General features: G+C 40.8%; 1 protein-coding gene across 1 annotated transcript; it reads right to left on the bottom strand.

Moving 5' to 3' along the window:
- Window positions 1-2509: 2509 nt before the first annotated feature.
- Window positions 2510-13368, bottom strand: aff3 (AF4/FMR2 family, member 3). Its single transcript, XM_008434474.2, has 16 exons — window positions 13334-13368; window positions 13203-13260; window positions 10855-10906; window positions 10668-10702; window positions 10341-10533; window positions 6015-8027; window positions 5771-5895; window positions 5129-5303; window positions 4940-5046; window positions 4757-4820; window positions 4142-4278; window positions 3990-4061; window positions 3801-3894; window positions 3660-3709; window positions 3341-3546; window positions 2510-2711 (listed from the first exon to the last, which is right to left on the bottom strand). The coding sequence occupies exons 2-16, from the start codon at window positions 13235-13237 to the stop codon at window positions 2590-2592; spliced, it is 3480 nt and encodes a 1159-aa protein (XP_008432696.2). The 5' UTR covers window positions 13238-13260; window positions 13334-13368; the 3' UTR covers window positions 2510-2589.
- Window positions 13369-14111: the final 743 nt, after the last annotated feature.

Raw genomic sequence — 14111 nt, 5'->3', positions numbered from 1 at the left:
TTCAGTTTTCTTAACCAAGGTRTCATTTATTTTGAAACAAAACAAGATAGGCTCAACTTCCGACATTATGACGTTCGTCAGGTAGCTTAACAAAACGCCATTCCACCGGCTTCTTGTTTTGCAGCTTCACTCGGTGTTATAGCGCCACTACGCGGACAATCGAAGAAATGTCATCTGAATGTACCACGGTAGTTATTGTGAATCTGAACACTTATAACCCACACAGTCTCGTTTCCGAAAAACCAAATTGTCTGCTAAGAAGCTTACTGCCTGTTTATATTGTAGAAGCTGCTTGCTCTCAATCAGGCTGTGAGGTTGTTTTTGTGCTGCCTGTTTGTTACGCTACCATCAGTCTTGTCAGGGATTTTTGTTAGATGTACCGTTTGATTTTGTGATCTATTGCCCTGAGACCTCACCAATCCGGACATTATATAGTCCTGCTGTGGTGACAGTAACCTTTTGTTTCCTTTGAGGGGGRAAAAAAATGAGCTCAACCACCTGAGAGCTTGATTTGTTTTGGACACGTGGACTCTTGGCTGTCTCGTCTCGAGGGGACTGACAACAGGAAATATGATGAAAATATAATCTAGTTTAAAACCAGCCCGTTAAACGACAGCGTCATTCTTCAGTTATTAGAACACAGTCAAGATGAAGCTTAACGCTGAATTTATGTAAATTAGACCTCGTATTCTAAAGAAAAGTCACGATGCTGTTTGATGCTATCCCAAAGACTCTTCTTATTGGATGATCTCTGTTGCTATGGCACCAGACATCTGATGCTGAGCGCTTCGGTTCCTCTAACATGTTGGTGCAGTAGTGGTTTCTCATCTGAGCTCTGAGCAACTGGCCTGAGTCACATGTCTGGTTGTGACAGTCAGTGGACGTGTGTGCTTTTACACATAATGTAGAAGGAAACCTGTTGACATCACATCATTTGTCTTTCTTTTGACTGACCCAAGCCGAACCCTTATGATGCCAAGCATGCTTTTTTTTTGTAGTAAAAATTTTATTTATTATTTAGCAATGCCTGCAAAATTATTCACCTGCTTTGGATGTTTCACCATTTGAGTGCTTTTGAAAATCTTACATCTTACAGTCAATGTGAACGTTAAAGAAAACAACAACAAACAAACAAAAAATTATCAATCAGAAAATTGGCACTGTACCTTGTGCACATATATTGTCCTGAAAGGGCTAYGTTTTAATGCAACAATTGACTTCACCTCTTATATTGAATATATTTTAAGATACTTTTGCCTTGATATTATTTTTTTTTCTAACTTTCCTGCCCACAAGCTAAATTATGTTGACTGTGATGTTATTTATACCAGAATCAAAGAACGAAACATACTATGCATACACCCCAAAATATATTTTTTATATAAACTTCCCTAAGCAATATGTACCACCTTGACACATTATTTGTAATAATCAACAAACACCAAGCAAGAGTCGTTCTAGATGGTTAATTGATCACTTTTTATGGCATATAAAGACCGAGATAATGGTCCCACAATGACAAGGAGACTGTTTGGAAGAAGTTGAATTGAGTCGTTTGAACCAAAGGACACTGTACAAAATGTTAAGCATGGTGTTGACAGCATCATGGGATGGTCCCAGCCCATCCCATGCCCTCACAATCAGTCAGTAGTACAGATGAATTGCATTTAAAGTCTATGGAATAAACTTTACTTTTCTTCTCAATTCAACAACTTCTGCCAAGAGGTGTGGTCAAATATCAGTCTAAAACTTGGCCAGGTGTTTGGTGATAAAAAAAGAGTGTGGTTGAAGTAAAACTACTTACAAGACAGAGAGCCATTTAGGGTGCATATGTGTATGCATGTGCATAAGTATTTTGACCATGTGGATAAAAAAAAAAACATAATTCAATACTCCAAAGTCTTTAATGCATTGAAGTAAATGAGGAGAAATCCAGATCCTGACTGTTAGACTAAATCTCTCACAAGATTCACAACAACAAAATATATTATTCATTCTCAGTTTATTTTTTTCTTCTTACAAATAAGATGATCTATCAAATATTGCACAGTAAAAAACAGAAGAAGTGAAAGTATAAGACACTTTAAAGGAAAAATCACTTCAAGAATTTCCCCTCTTTGAGAGCGATGCATGGTCGATCAGTGTTTTTTTTGACCATATTCTCTTGTTTTGCATCCAGAGACAATCTTTGGTGAAAAACAACAAAGTCTAAAACACAGACAAGTTTCACTGTCCTTTGAGGTTCAGGGTTCATTTGGCAAAAAAAAAATAATAAAAAATTGAGACCTTAATTAGTTGCTGAACAGACAACTCTTCAGAGTAATCCAACAACGAGGAAGAACGTTGCAAAACTGGTCCTTCAGAAGGCTTTACACACATAATGCTGGTGTTTACATCCCAACGTTCGACAAGGGCGGTTTGTGGCTTAGTGAGATTTTATTTAAGTCCATTTTGACACACCACACTGGTTATCAGTGCTTTCCTCACAGCTGTTTGGAGATCTGCAGTCTTTTTTTTTTTTTTTTTTTTTACAGCAGAATTAAGCTTGAGGAGCAGCTTGGCCGGCTAAGAAGAAATCCTCTGTTGGAATCAGTTCAATTTGGCACTAATGCGTATCCACTGAAGAGCCTGCCTGGTGTACTGAACAGCGTGAGCAATGCTACTGTGAAGAGTCAATGGCCCAGATAAAGTATTCAAGTAATTGAAGAATTCTGCAATGATAAGACAAAATTAAATGTTTATATATACATATATATATTACTAGTTCCGTCAGTGCATTTTATTTAGGATTTTATGTGACAGATCAACACAAAGCAACACATAATTATGAAACAGAAACAGGATGCATGATTTGAAAAGCCTTTTTAACAAATTAATACCTGAGAGTGTCATTCATGTTATTCAATATCTCTATCAGCTTTGCTCATACAGACTGTAATTATGGCTCTTTCTTCTTTGCGAAATAGCTCAATTTCATTTGAGGTGGATGCGGAGTGTCAGCAAGTCTTGGCCTATAAAACATGATTTGCCCTGTATTTACCTATATAAATTGTTAGAACAACATCGACTTTCTTCTTCCACAAAGGCCAGACTTCTCCTATGTCTGACACCAAATCATTGCACTGCACTATTATTATGTAAGCCTATCAGAGTATAGGTGGCGAAGAAAAATAAAAAGCCATGTATCCTGTTTTCCGCCAATTCATAACTATGCACTAATTTGTGTTGGTTTATCACAAAAAATTCACCCACAGAAAATGGAAGTTTAAGGTTTTAATTATTATATTAAATTTTTTTTACAAAGCAGCATATATATATATATATATATATATTTTTTTACCTTTATTCTCCTTTGCGAGGTTGTCTGCCACCTCCCAGTATTCATAGCTGTACAGGACACTGTTGGTGATGTTCAGGTGGTTTGCTGCCATCTGGTGGATGCGCTGGGGTATGCTTATGAGCGACGCAGAGCTGCTGCCCTCATTTGAACCCCGTCTGTGGTGTTTTGCAGTGGGTGACAGTGAGGACGGGAGTCCTGCTGTAGGCCTGGGAGTGAAAAGACATGCGCAGCAGAGCGAAGCCAATCAGTATCATTTCAAAGGATAAAACAGAGGAAGCCAAAACGGTTAAACGTGGAAGCCTAGTTATTATCCACTCACTTCCCAGAGTCCATCCAGCCGGGTGGCGTTGTAGGCACTTTGGGAGAACTCTATAATAAGACCAAAACAAAATGTATGCAGCCACACGTACCAAAATTTTACTATTCCACTAAGCAGTGACGTTTGTGTCATTAGATATACCTTGAAAAAGTCGAGCAGCACTTTGGAGTACTTTAATGCATGATCTTTTTTTAAGCGAAACATCTGCCAGTAAAGGAGGGCAAGGCATCTGAAACTGTAAACACAGACAGACCGCAAAACCGTTCTCAAAATGCTCATCCTTTGTCGCAGTGACAGATGTGGCGTAAACAGAGAGGATGACAAACGCACCACAGCACTGCCAGCTGTTTGTCTTCCTGTCTCGCTCCAGGGCCAGAGTGACCCTTGAGCCTCATTGCGTACCTTAAAACACATAGTGAACAGTCAAGTTTTTTATCTTGAAATTACATTTGTTTTGGCAACGTTCAGTAGATGTAATTTACCGGATCAGCTCCACTGTCTCAGAATACATGGTGAAAGGAGACTTTGCCTCGAGTGGCCCCTCCTCCATCGCCTTCCCACATTCCATGAAGGACAGAGCTGCATCGACGTAGTTAACAGCTTTTCCGAGCTTGTCCACCTGAAAAAGGCGAGTAACAAAAGCAAATGAAGAAAACAACAGCCAGCCGTGTTCAAGAAGCATTCATTTGTCCTGTTCAGAACATAAATTGTGAAAGCGTCTATTGAAAAACGTTGCAAATTCAAGGTTATTTCTGTATTTGCGTGTTTTGTTTAAAATAAGACAGATTATCAGGATATGATTTTAATGGATCTACACTTAAATAATTCAAAGGTAGATGTTTTCCCCACTAACAATAAAAGAGATGTTTCAAATAAAAGTTCGAAATGCCACAGTGATTGTTATGGTGATCCTTTTTGTTACTGTAATTTGCAAGCATTGCTGCTTTGAATGCCTGATTGAAACAACCACTAAACTCTTGCATACTTTTCTAGTAAAAAAAAAGAAAAAAAAAGAAAAGTTTTTTAGTATTTATTAAAATTTATTGTATAATATCACAGTAAAAAACGTATTATTGCACCAAATTTTAAAAACTCACCATTGCATCAGCACGGTGCTTCATTCGTTTAGCTTCATGTAAGTAGTACTCAGCATGGTGAGAACTATGAGAAAATTGAGCATACATGGTTAAAACCTGGTGATGTTTTGTCACCAGTAAGTTGAATTATCTCAGTTTTATAAGTAAACTGAAAGCAGTGCGGAGGCTGTTTTGAAGACTCACATTTCTTGGCTTGGTACGGTCCCTCTGTGACCAGCTGGTCCCCAGGTGGACTCGGGTAGTGGCTGATGCTGCCTTGATACTTTTACACACTCCACCTCAGTCTTGGGCTGCACAGAACATGGCTAAATGAGACCAAATGTTGCACGGGGAAGAGTTGTCTAAACAAAAGTTTATGAGCCAAGATGTCACCTTTACATCTGCATCTCTGCTCTTGTCTTTGCTCTTCTGTGCCCGGGACTGTTGCTGTTCGGTAGTTGTCTTTGCTTTGGAGACGGGCCTGGTGGGTTCAGGGCTCTGGGGCAGTGGAGACAAGGGAGACAAGGGAGACACTGGCCTCTTGTTGTCCAAGAACTCCTCCAGGTATCTTCAAGGAAACACATCCACAGATTCCTTTGAAACCCAAAATTATACATGGCAAAAAAAAAGCAGTAGAAAACTTATTCAAGGTGCAGCTGGCAGATAAGTTTGATATTTGCATTTGCTCTGTGTACTTCTTCCATTTCTAATATCACTTGGGGCAACTTCCCAGATGGCCAATACCAAAAACCATCACTGCCTCTACTACCCTTAACACACAGTATAGGGTGCTATTCCACATATTCAAACCCACCGGGGATGTTGAGAAAACTCAGTTTTACTCTCATCTGACTAAGGAACTTGGTTCCAGTTAAAGCAGAGTTCAATGGACTCCCCACATTTATGGTTGTGATGGACAAAAATGACTCTCTCCTGCCATGCTTCCAATAACTAGTTGACATGTAGATAGTTCAACGGCATGCAACGTAAACTAGAAGTGCCTAGAAGTGCTTTCATGATGTAAGGTGTTATTACCCATTGTGCACAGTCTCAGTAATGATGTTCTCAGCTGGTAATGATGAAGGTTCTTTCTGCCCTGGTGTCTCGCTTGGATAAAGAAGACTCCTCTTGGTTTCTCTTTGCGTTACGCCGTTCTCTAGCTGGTGACAAAACAACAAAGAACAAGTAGACATGAAACATTTCTGTGTCATATTAATGTGTAGAAAATACTCTTCTTGGTTTATTGTCTCAAGATAAAAGTGAAACATTTGTTTTCTACCTTGCGTTTCCTTTTGCCATCTGTAATGGAGGTCTCAGGGTCATAAACGTGTTTCATAGCCTCCTTAGATTTTTCCTTCATCAATGAAGATGATTTGGAAGGGGATAGTTTTTTACCAGTGGAATCTGTGGGACTGTCCGGGACTCTCTTGAGAAGACAGAGGTCTATCTGCACCACCAGATTTCGTAGCCCCCGTTGGGCGGTGGAAGGAGTTTTTTCCCCTCGTCCAAAAGGGACTAGTGTATAGAGCCTTTTCTTTGCCTCACTTTTCTGCCTCTCACATGGATTATCTGAGCTGTGTCGTCTGGGGTGTACTGCCTTAGGCCTGGTAGTCTCAGGTCTGCTTGGAGCTTGGTTCCCTGTCTTGGTGACTCTCCTGTGAGAAGTGGACTCAGCTGAAACCTTGGGGATAGTGCCAAGATATTCAGATTCAGAGTCTGAGTTGGAGGAGGTTGTGGAAGATGATGATGAGGAGGAGGAGTTGAAGGATGGCCTCTGGGGAGGTGGGGAGTGTGTGGATAATAAGGGTGATTGGTCTCTGATTACTTCTCTCTTCTCCTCACATCTTCTTCCCTTTTTTGTCCTGCCTTGACAGTCTAAACTCTCTCGAAGGCGGTGTTGTTTGTCGTTAGAAGGCACTTGTCTGACCGCTTTCCATTCTTCCTTTGCCTGCTCCCCCTTCCTCCTATTTTCTCCTCTTCCTGTGTTCTTTCTCCCACCTTGCTGTTCTGTTATTCTTTCCTCCTCTTCCTCCTCTTCTTCTGGTGAACTTTGGATCCAGGGGCGTCTTAGTAGCTGCTCCTCCGCCAGCCTTCTGTCTTCCTTTCGTTCTAGTTTCCCTAGTTGTTTTTCATGATGATGTCTATCCTCCTTGCTTTCATGTATTCTCCTCTCTGCTTGGGTCGGATGAGGTTTTCTCTGAACTACTTCCTGTTCCTTAGACTGAGGTTTCCTTTGTGAGGTTTTGGCATGGTTTGGATGCGTGGGGTTTGAGTTTGTAGCTTCCCACAGCTTTGTCCAGTGTATAAGGTTAGAGAATGGTCCAGAGGTTGACCCAGTAACAGAATTTCTAGTAGCTTTACTGGCAGATGTGGAATGAGTACTGGGAGCTGTGTTGGTTTCACAGCCAGTAGGCACTAAATGCTTTGTTCTTTTGGGGCTTTGCTGTGAAGGTTGTTGAAATGGTGGCAGTGGCTTGGGTTTGGATTGGTTGCCTTGGATTTGATCAAAATGTGTTGGATTTTTAGTTTTGGGGGCGTTGGAAAGCTGTTTAGTTCTTGGATATGAAGTAGGCTTGTGTGTAGATTTTTGATTGAGATTTAATTGGGAATTTAAGCCTCCAAAATCTTTCAACTTGCTTTGGCTTTGGACTTGGTCTTGTGTGTGATGATTCTTAGGCTTGAGCTGATAAGGCGGTTGAAGATGAATGTTACTCGTGGGCTTACTCTTTAAACTGGTGCCAGGCAATGGTGCAATCCATGGTCTTATTTTAGTCCTGTGGGGGGTAGATGTTAGAATAGAATGCGACTGGTTCTGACTCTGACTCCCATGGTAGTGAAAACCCCGTGATGGAGTGGGTAAGGTGGGACTAGGACTTCTTGGGGGATGTTTAGGTATAGGGCTTGGGCTACGACTGGTCCTCGGTGTTCCACAAGGACTGGGGCAAACACTTAGAACTGGACTTGGAGGTGGGCTATGTTGTTGACTAGGGGTAGGACTTGGACAGGTGCTGGGGAAAGGGCTGGGACTTGGGCAGTAGCTGTAACCGGGGCTAGGAACTGGGCTGTTATCATTACTGTAACTGAACTGTGGACTTGGAATGGGGGTTTGGCTCGGGCTATACTCTTGATTGCTGTCCCATGACCTGGCTGGTGACGGGGCTCTCTGACTTAGGGGAGAGGCCTCGGGTTCTGCAATAGCCTGAGACAAATCTTGATCAGTCCTGGCAGATTTTTTCTTTGATCTTTTCAGCCATTTGTCTAACTGCCACTGGGTAGTGGAACGATGGTCAATCTTAAGAAAAAAAAAGAGAGAGACAAAAGGACACATGATTATTTTATATAAATCTTTGATAATCATGAAGTTGGTGCACAAAGTAATGTTGAATCAAGAACCAAAGGTCCTGATTTGGACATTTCTTGCTAAAAGGAAACACATCCAAAAACTCAGGCCAAATCCATACAAACCCAGATATTTTGCATGTTTGAGAAATTCTTGATTCTCAGTGATTCAGGGGTGCCTACTGCCTATATGCTTGCTCATACAATGCGCCACCTATTTGCACAAAACTCCATCTTTCATCTAAAGTTCCCAGTTGGGCTCCTGCCCCACAAAGCACCCCTCTCCCACCCAGCTCCTTCAGACTAGCGGCAGCAGCAATCCACCATGTGGAACTGCGTGTCTGATGAGCTTATCATTACAAACTACATGTCAGTCCAACACTCCTAAGAACAGTTGTAAGCGGCATCACTGAGAAGCATTGTTGTGATGACGTCCAGAAGGGGGAGTGTCAGAAAGGTTAGGAGATTCTTAAAGACACAGAAGCCAATTTCAAGGCGTCAGATACAACCATGATGTGAATGAAGTCAAATTTCTTTTAACTTATTTTATATAAAGCATTTTCACAATAACTAAATGTACCATTTTCATTTGACTATGAATGGAATGGCATAAGGTGCCTGGAACACCATTTAATCTAACGTAAAATTAGATTTTAGAAAATTATTTATTTATTTACAAAATTGGAAGAAAAAAATCTGTTCAGAAACGCATCCATAGTACTGTAACCGAGTCTTCAACGGCTTGTACAACCACATTTAGCAGCAACATGTTCCTATATTTTCTTGTGATGTGTATTACATAGACACTTAATAAATTTTTTGACAAATTAACACATTCTGTATGTGGAAAAAAAACCCAAAACATTTAAGGTAACATTAAAACTTCACAGATTTAGTATTTCAAATTATATTTTAGTGCCACAGGTGTGGAAATGTGCATTTAAATTCTTTGATTTCTTCAAGCACTTCTGTGACATTTATGAAATTAAACTGAAATAATATTTGTAATAAACCAAGACGACTGTCGCACAACTTAGAAAAAGTTGATAAAAAATATCTCAAGAGAAAAAATATAGCAAATAGCAATTTAATCTTTTCCGGAATTAAAGAGAAACTTCCTGAGGTATAATTAACAAATCCCAAGTATAACGTTTAAAAAAACATAAAACAAAAAATGTACTTCTTATCAGTAGCCTGTGTATTACGTGCACTCACAGATGCAGTGCATTCACTCTGTGCTTACAGAATAACTACACTCCTGTTTAGTCATGTCAGTAAATTCCTTAATCTTACGTTTAAAACTGTTTTGATTTGAAAGCATAAAACCTCTGAGGCAAACAAAAGTTTTTACTCTAATTAAAGAAACCAAAGGGTACTCACAGCCTGAGAGCAAGCTTCTTTTTCTTTTACGCCTTCACTTTTTCGGTCTGACCAGAAGAGCTAAATTAAACCTCGACTCTTTAAGTCAAACAGTGACCCCCACACCCTCCACCTCTGCCTCCACCTCCTCCCCTCATACCTCGCTCTCTTTTCAGAGAAGACACTGCATCTCTTGTACCGTCTCAACTGCCCTCCCTCCCTTTTTTTTTCTTGCTACCTGAAACTCTGGGTTTGCTGCTTCCATAACTGCTGCCCCCAATTTTTTTTCTGAAGGAGACACTCAAACACTCCATCTAAATGAAAACCACATGGTGCACCCCCCCCACAACTCACCTCACCCCAACAAACACCCTCCCTCACACTCTGTAGGGGCCCAGAGTAGCATGTTCAGTAATACAGTCTGCAATGTCACACAGGGCCCTCCATTCATAACAGAGAAGCAGGTTTGCCCCGTCACTGCATACATAGCACACATGTCAACCACCACAAAGCCCTGCACCTCCAAACGCTCTGCACAGCATCTCTTAGCTCCATAAAACTTATCTGCAATACATTCTCCTATGCACTTTGTTTATCACATTTCAGCAAAAACTCAGTCCTTGATGACTTTCATCCCCTATGGCTTTCCTCTAAGACTCACCGTTGGAGCTAATTTCCAAAGTTGCCCCACAACCCCCCCAGTTACAGGCATTTTTCATTGCTCTGTCCCTCCCCACACCTGCTGTGGACCGCATCGAGCACCCCCCGCCATCCCCCCAACTCCTCACACCCCACCCCATCTGTGGAGACTTCATCTTAAGGCACATAAACTCAGGAGGAGATCTACCGTACACGAACTGTTAAATAAATGAACTGAATCACATTGGGCGGCAGCTGTATTTCTCACCTCCTTGTTGTTGCACAGTGGCTGCACGCTCGCAGGCGACGGAGGATCCGGGTGAAGTTCTGGACTCGGGCTGCGGGAACGAAGGCTGCTGCCCGACTCTGCAGAGGAGTCAGAGTCCGAGGAGTCCGAGCTGGAATGTCTCACCCTCYTGCCATGCGTGTGCGCTCGCTGCGCCGACAGGCTGTCAGTCAAACTGGGTACAAACATCAGAGACGGCTCAAAACGGAGGCGCCGAGCCAAGTGGAGCGGCGTTACACACGCAGTAAAACCGATTCCTACAGCCAAAATACCAATAGAGATCATTGAAAGAGAAATCAGTGGGAGTACCTGTGTCTGTCCCAGGAAGCTGACTCATGAATGGCCTTTGGGGGACACAAAAACAGAAATTGATCATCCACTGCAGCAGTAGCAAAAAAAAAAAAAAAAAAAAAACTAGCAGAAAAATGGCAACAATCAGGGTTAAAAACATTTATTTAGACGTGATTAAAGACTGAAAAGGCTGAGATTGACCTACCCTCTGAGTGTCATCTTCATCACTACTTATCTTCAGGTCATCAGCAAGCATTCTGCAAATGTACATTCAGAAACCTGAGCTGTTTGGCTTTTAAAGTTCCATAAAATACTGCAGTGAACTCATGTAAAGAGGTTTTCCTGATAAAAAAAATAAAAATATATATAATAAAGGCTGAAGGGACATTAACTGGGATGATTTTACTTGTATTAAACAGCCTAACTCATGTTGCCCTCAACCCTTATTGTCACTCCTGGTATAGAAGAATGTGGATCTTGTGACAATTGAACCTTTTCTGTGTTTATTTGGCCATATTCTTTGCATCATTATCCTGTTGAAATACCAACTGATGACTAATTTATAGTTTTCTGGCAGAAATCCTCACTTTTCTTAACAAATTCCCTGTCAATTTAAAGAGTCTGAGGTGCCATGCACTCTAACAAGATTTAATAATGTTTCCAGAAGCAAACAGATTCACAGCATCACAGATTATTCCAAAACGGAGGGTGAGCTGCTTCTTCATATGGCGGTCATGTGTTTCACGACACCAAAGTCACTTTGTTTGTCTCTTCTGAAATCAAATATTTCCATTATTATTTAAACTGGTCGACATCTTCAGCAACAAGGTTCCTACATATTTTTCAGAAACAAATTTTAATTGTTCTGATATTGTAAAATGAATTTCCAATCATTTTAGAACAGTGGTTCTTAACCATTTTTGAGGTACCGAATCCACCAGTTTCATATGCGCATTCACTGAACCCTTCTGTAGTGATAAATAAAATATAATTTTTTYCCCCCCCCCTTAAATTCAAGACATAGGGGTGACCCAACTGGACTAGAGTCTAGTTGGGTCACTGCAAGATCATTAATTCTTCTTAAAAGGTAGAGTCTCTGAGAACAGTTCTTCAAAATATAGTCAGTGTTTTCAGCAAAGTTGAGCTGACTGCCCAGGAACATCCCAAGGTATTTAAAATTTGCCACAGTTTCAACAGGTTGGCCATCGAGAGAAACTGGAACCACTTTAAGGTCTCGTTTAGATTATTTAATTAGCTCTACATTCTTAAGAGAAAGAAAAACTAATAATAAATAATAAAGACTTTGCGGTATTCTGATTTAGTAATGTAATTATATTAGTTGTGTTGTCACCCCCACGCCACTAGAGGCAGTACCAACCCCGAAAAGATGCGACTAAGGAGCAGATTTAGAAGTACACCGAAAGCTACAGAATTTGGTAAAAACTATGAGCTTTGCTGAAGTAATTAAAGACACAAGTTCAAATCCATGCTGAGAGTGGAGCTCCTTCAATCAGGGCTCCTCCGCAGCCCTGATTGGTTAAGCAATGTAACGTGATCCTCTGCAGCAAGTGATGGCAAAGTGGGGCGCGTCATCGCGACTTTACACAAGTGTGTCTTTACCTCCGCTGCAGAGGCTCCGCCGAACCCCTGAGACCGACTCATCGAACCCCTGGGGTTCGATCGAACCCAGGTTAAGAACCACTGGTTTAGAATATAAAATACAATGACTTTATAACTGATATTTCAGCAGTTGGCAGGTTTAAGTAAGGAAGGAAGAAAAGAAGAAAAAAGACAAAACAAAATAAAAAAATGTATTTTTTGTCTGAAAATACAAATATTTTATCATGTTTTTTTCAAAGTAATCCCTAAATACAAAAAGCTAAACGTAAGCTCCATACTTTTTCAAAGTGCAAAGAAAATAACGCTCAAACTTCATTACAAACAATAGATCTGTTTAACACCAGCAGGCGATGGTATGCCAATAAATGTGGAAGTTGCTGTCTACTGCAAGATTTTAGCTAATATTTTTCAAATTGTGGTTTTATAATTCATTACAGACTAAGCAGAGCATCTTATAGTGATCTCCTGAACATAAATAAGGCTTAAATAAGCAAATAATGTCAACGACTGACAGCTTGGGGGGGAAAAAAAAAAATCTGTTTCATAACAAAGCTTGTAAAATAATGTGAGGCATGCAGTTGGCTCCCACCCCCTGTACATGTGTTTCAGATTAAAAGCAGGATGTAAAAAGTTAACAAACAGGAGCACATCGGTCTTCACTGACAACTTTCAGGAATGTAACGTGACCCTTGACCCAAACTGCTGCCTGAAACACGGTTTGCCTGCTTAACGTAATGTATCCAATTTCACGTGCGTTCCTTCCCTCTTGATCAATTTGCCCTGTAGCTGTTCGGATGATAAAGATCGTAAATTCGTTTTAAAGAGGTTACACGGACAAACAAATCAAACGAGTGGCCATTCCTGCATGTGCCACGGCAGCGGGTTTACGGGACGTGACCCGAGCCGGATCGCGTTTCTWCAAGCCCGACTTACGATTTGTGAGGTGCCACGTAGGGAGGACGAGCCATTCGCTGCTGAGGTTCCCCACGGCCTAACAACAGAGGGAGAAAGAATTAACAGAGAATCACACAAAGATGCAAATTTGTCAGTCGGTAAATTCGTACTTTGCCTTTGTTGGGTGGCTGGATGCCTTGCATCCTGGGGGAAAAACAGGAAAATTAAAAATATAATATTCATCTCTAAAAAAAGATCTTTATTAATACAATAGAGCCTCTGCTTATCTGCAGATATATTCTGTGAAAACATCACAGAACACCCTCGAGGTAAAATAAACATGAGATGCGGGATTGTGGGATTTGAATTTTGTTTTTCGAACTGGAAGATTTGCTCATTTGTTAACACAATGTTACTAAATATGGAGGACTCAAGTAAATTGTTTATTTCACATCTGCAGTTAGGTGGCCATTTCCCTACACTCCAAATGTGTGTGCTGTTTGGTCCCTCGAAGAGTCAAAACGGCTTGAAGCTGAAGTCAGAGGCTTACATGGAGTGATCACAATCAGATCAACGGTGGACATTTAACCACCCATGTTATCAGAAACAGTAGACCTGATTTAAACTGGTTAGTCTCTTGAGTATTGCCCAGAAGTTTGACGTTAGTCTGTTTCCTTTAAAAAAAACAAAAAACAGTTTAAATGTTTGCTTGAGATCATCACCTCTCTAAGTCCAAACATCTGACAGAAAGTGTCACCAAGTGGAAGGAAATTGGTCGGTGTTCAAATAAATCCTGTGAACCAGCAAGGCTAAAGCCTTTCGTAAACAGGAAGCTGATAAAGACCCAAACAGATCCAAGACGTAATAATTTAACCAAGTTCCCTCTAAAGCTCATTAAAAACAATGAGCTTAAAATGTTTTCATCCCCTCCCCCGCCTAAAAACAAAA

Source organism: Poecilia reticulata, linkage group LG2 (genome assembly GCF_000633615.1).
Source record: "Poecilia reticulata strain Guanapo linkage group LG2, Guppy_female_1.0+MT, whole genome shotgun sequence".
Lineage (NCBI taxonomy): Eukaryota > Metazoa > Chordata > Actinopteri > Cyprinodontiformes > Poeciliidae > Poecilia > Poecilia reticulata.
This window is presented reverse-complemented; position numbering and strand designations above follow the sequence as displayed.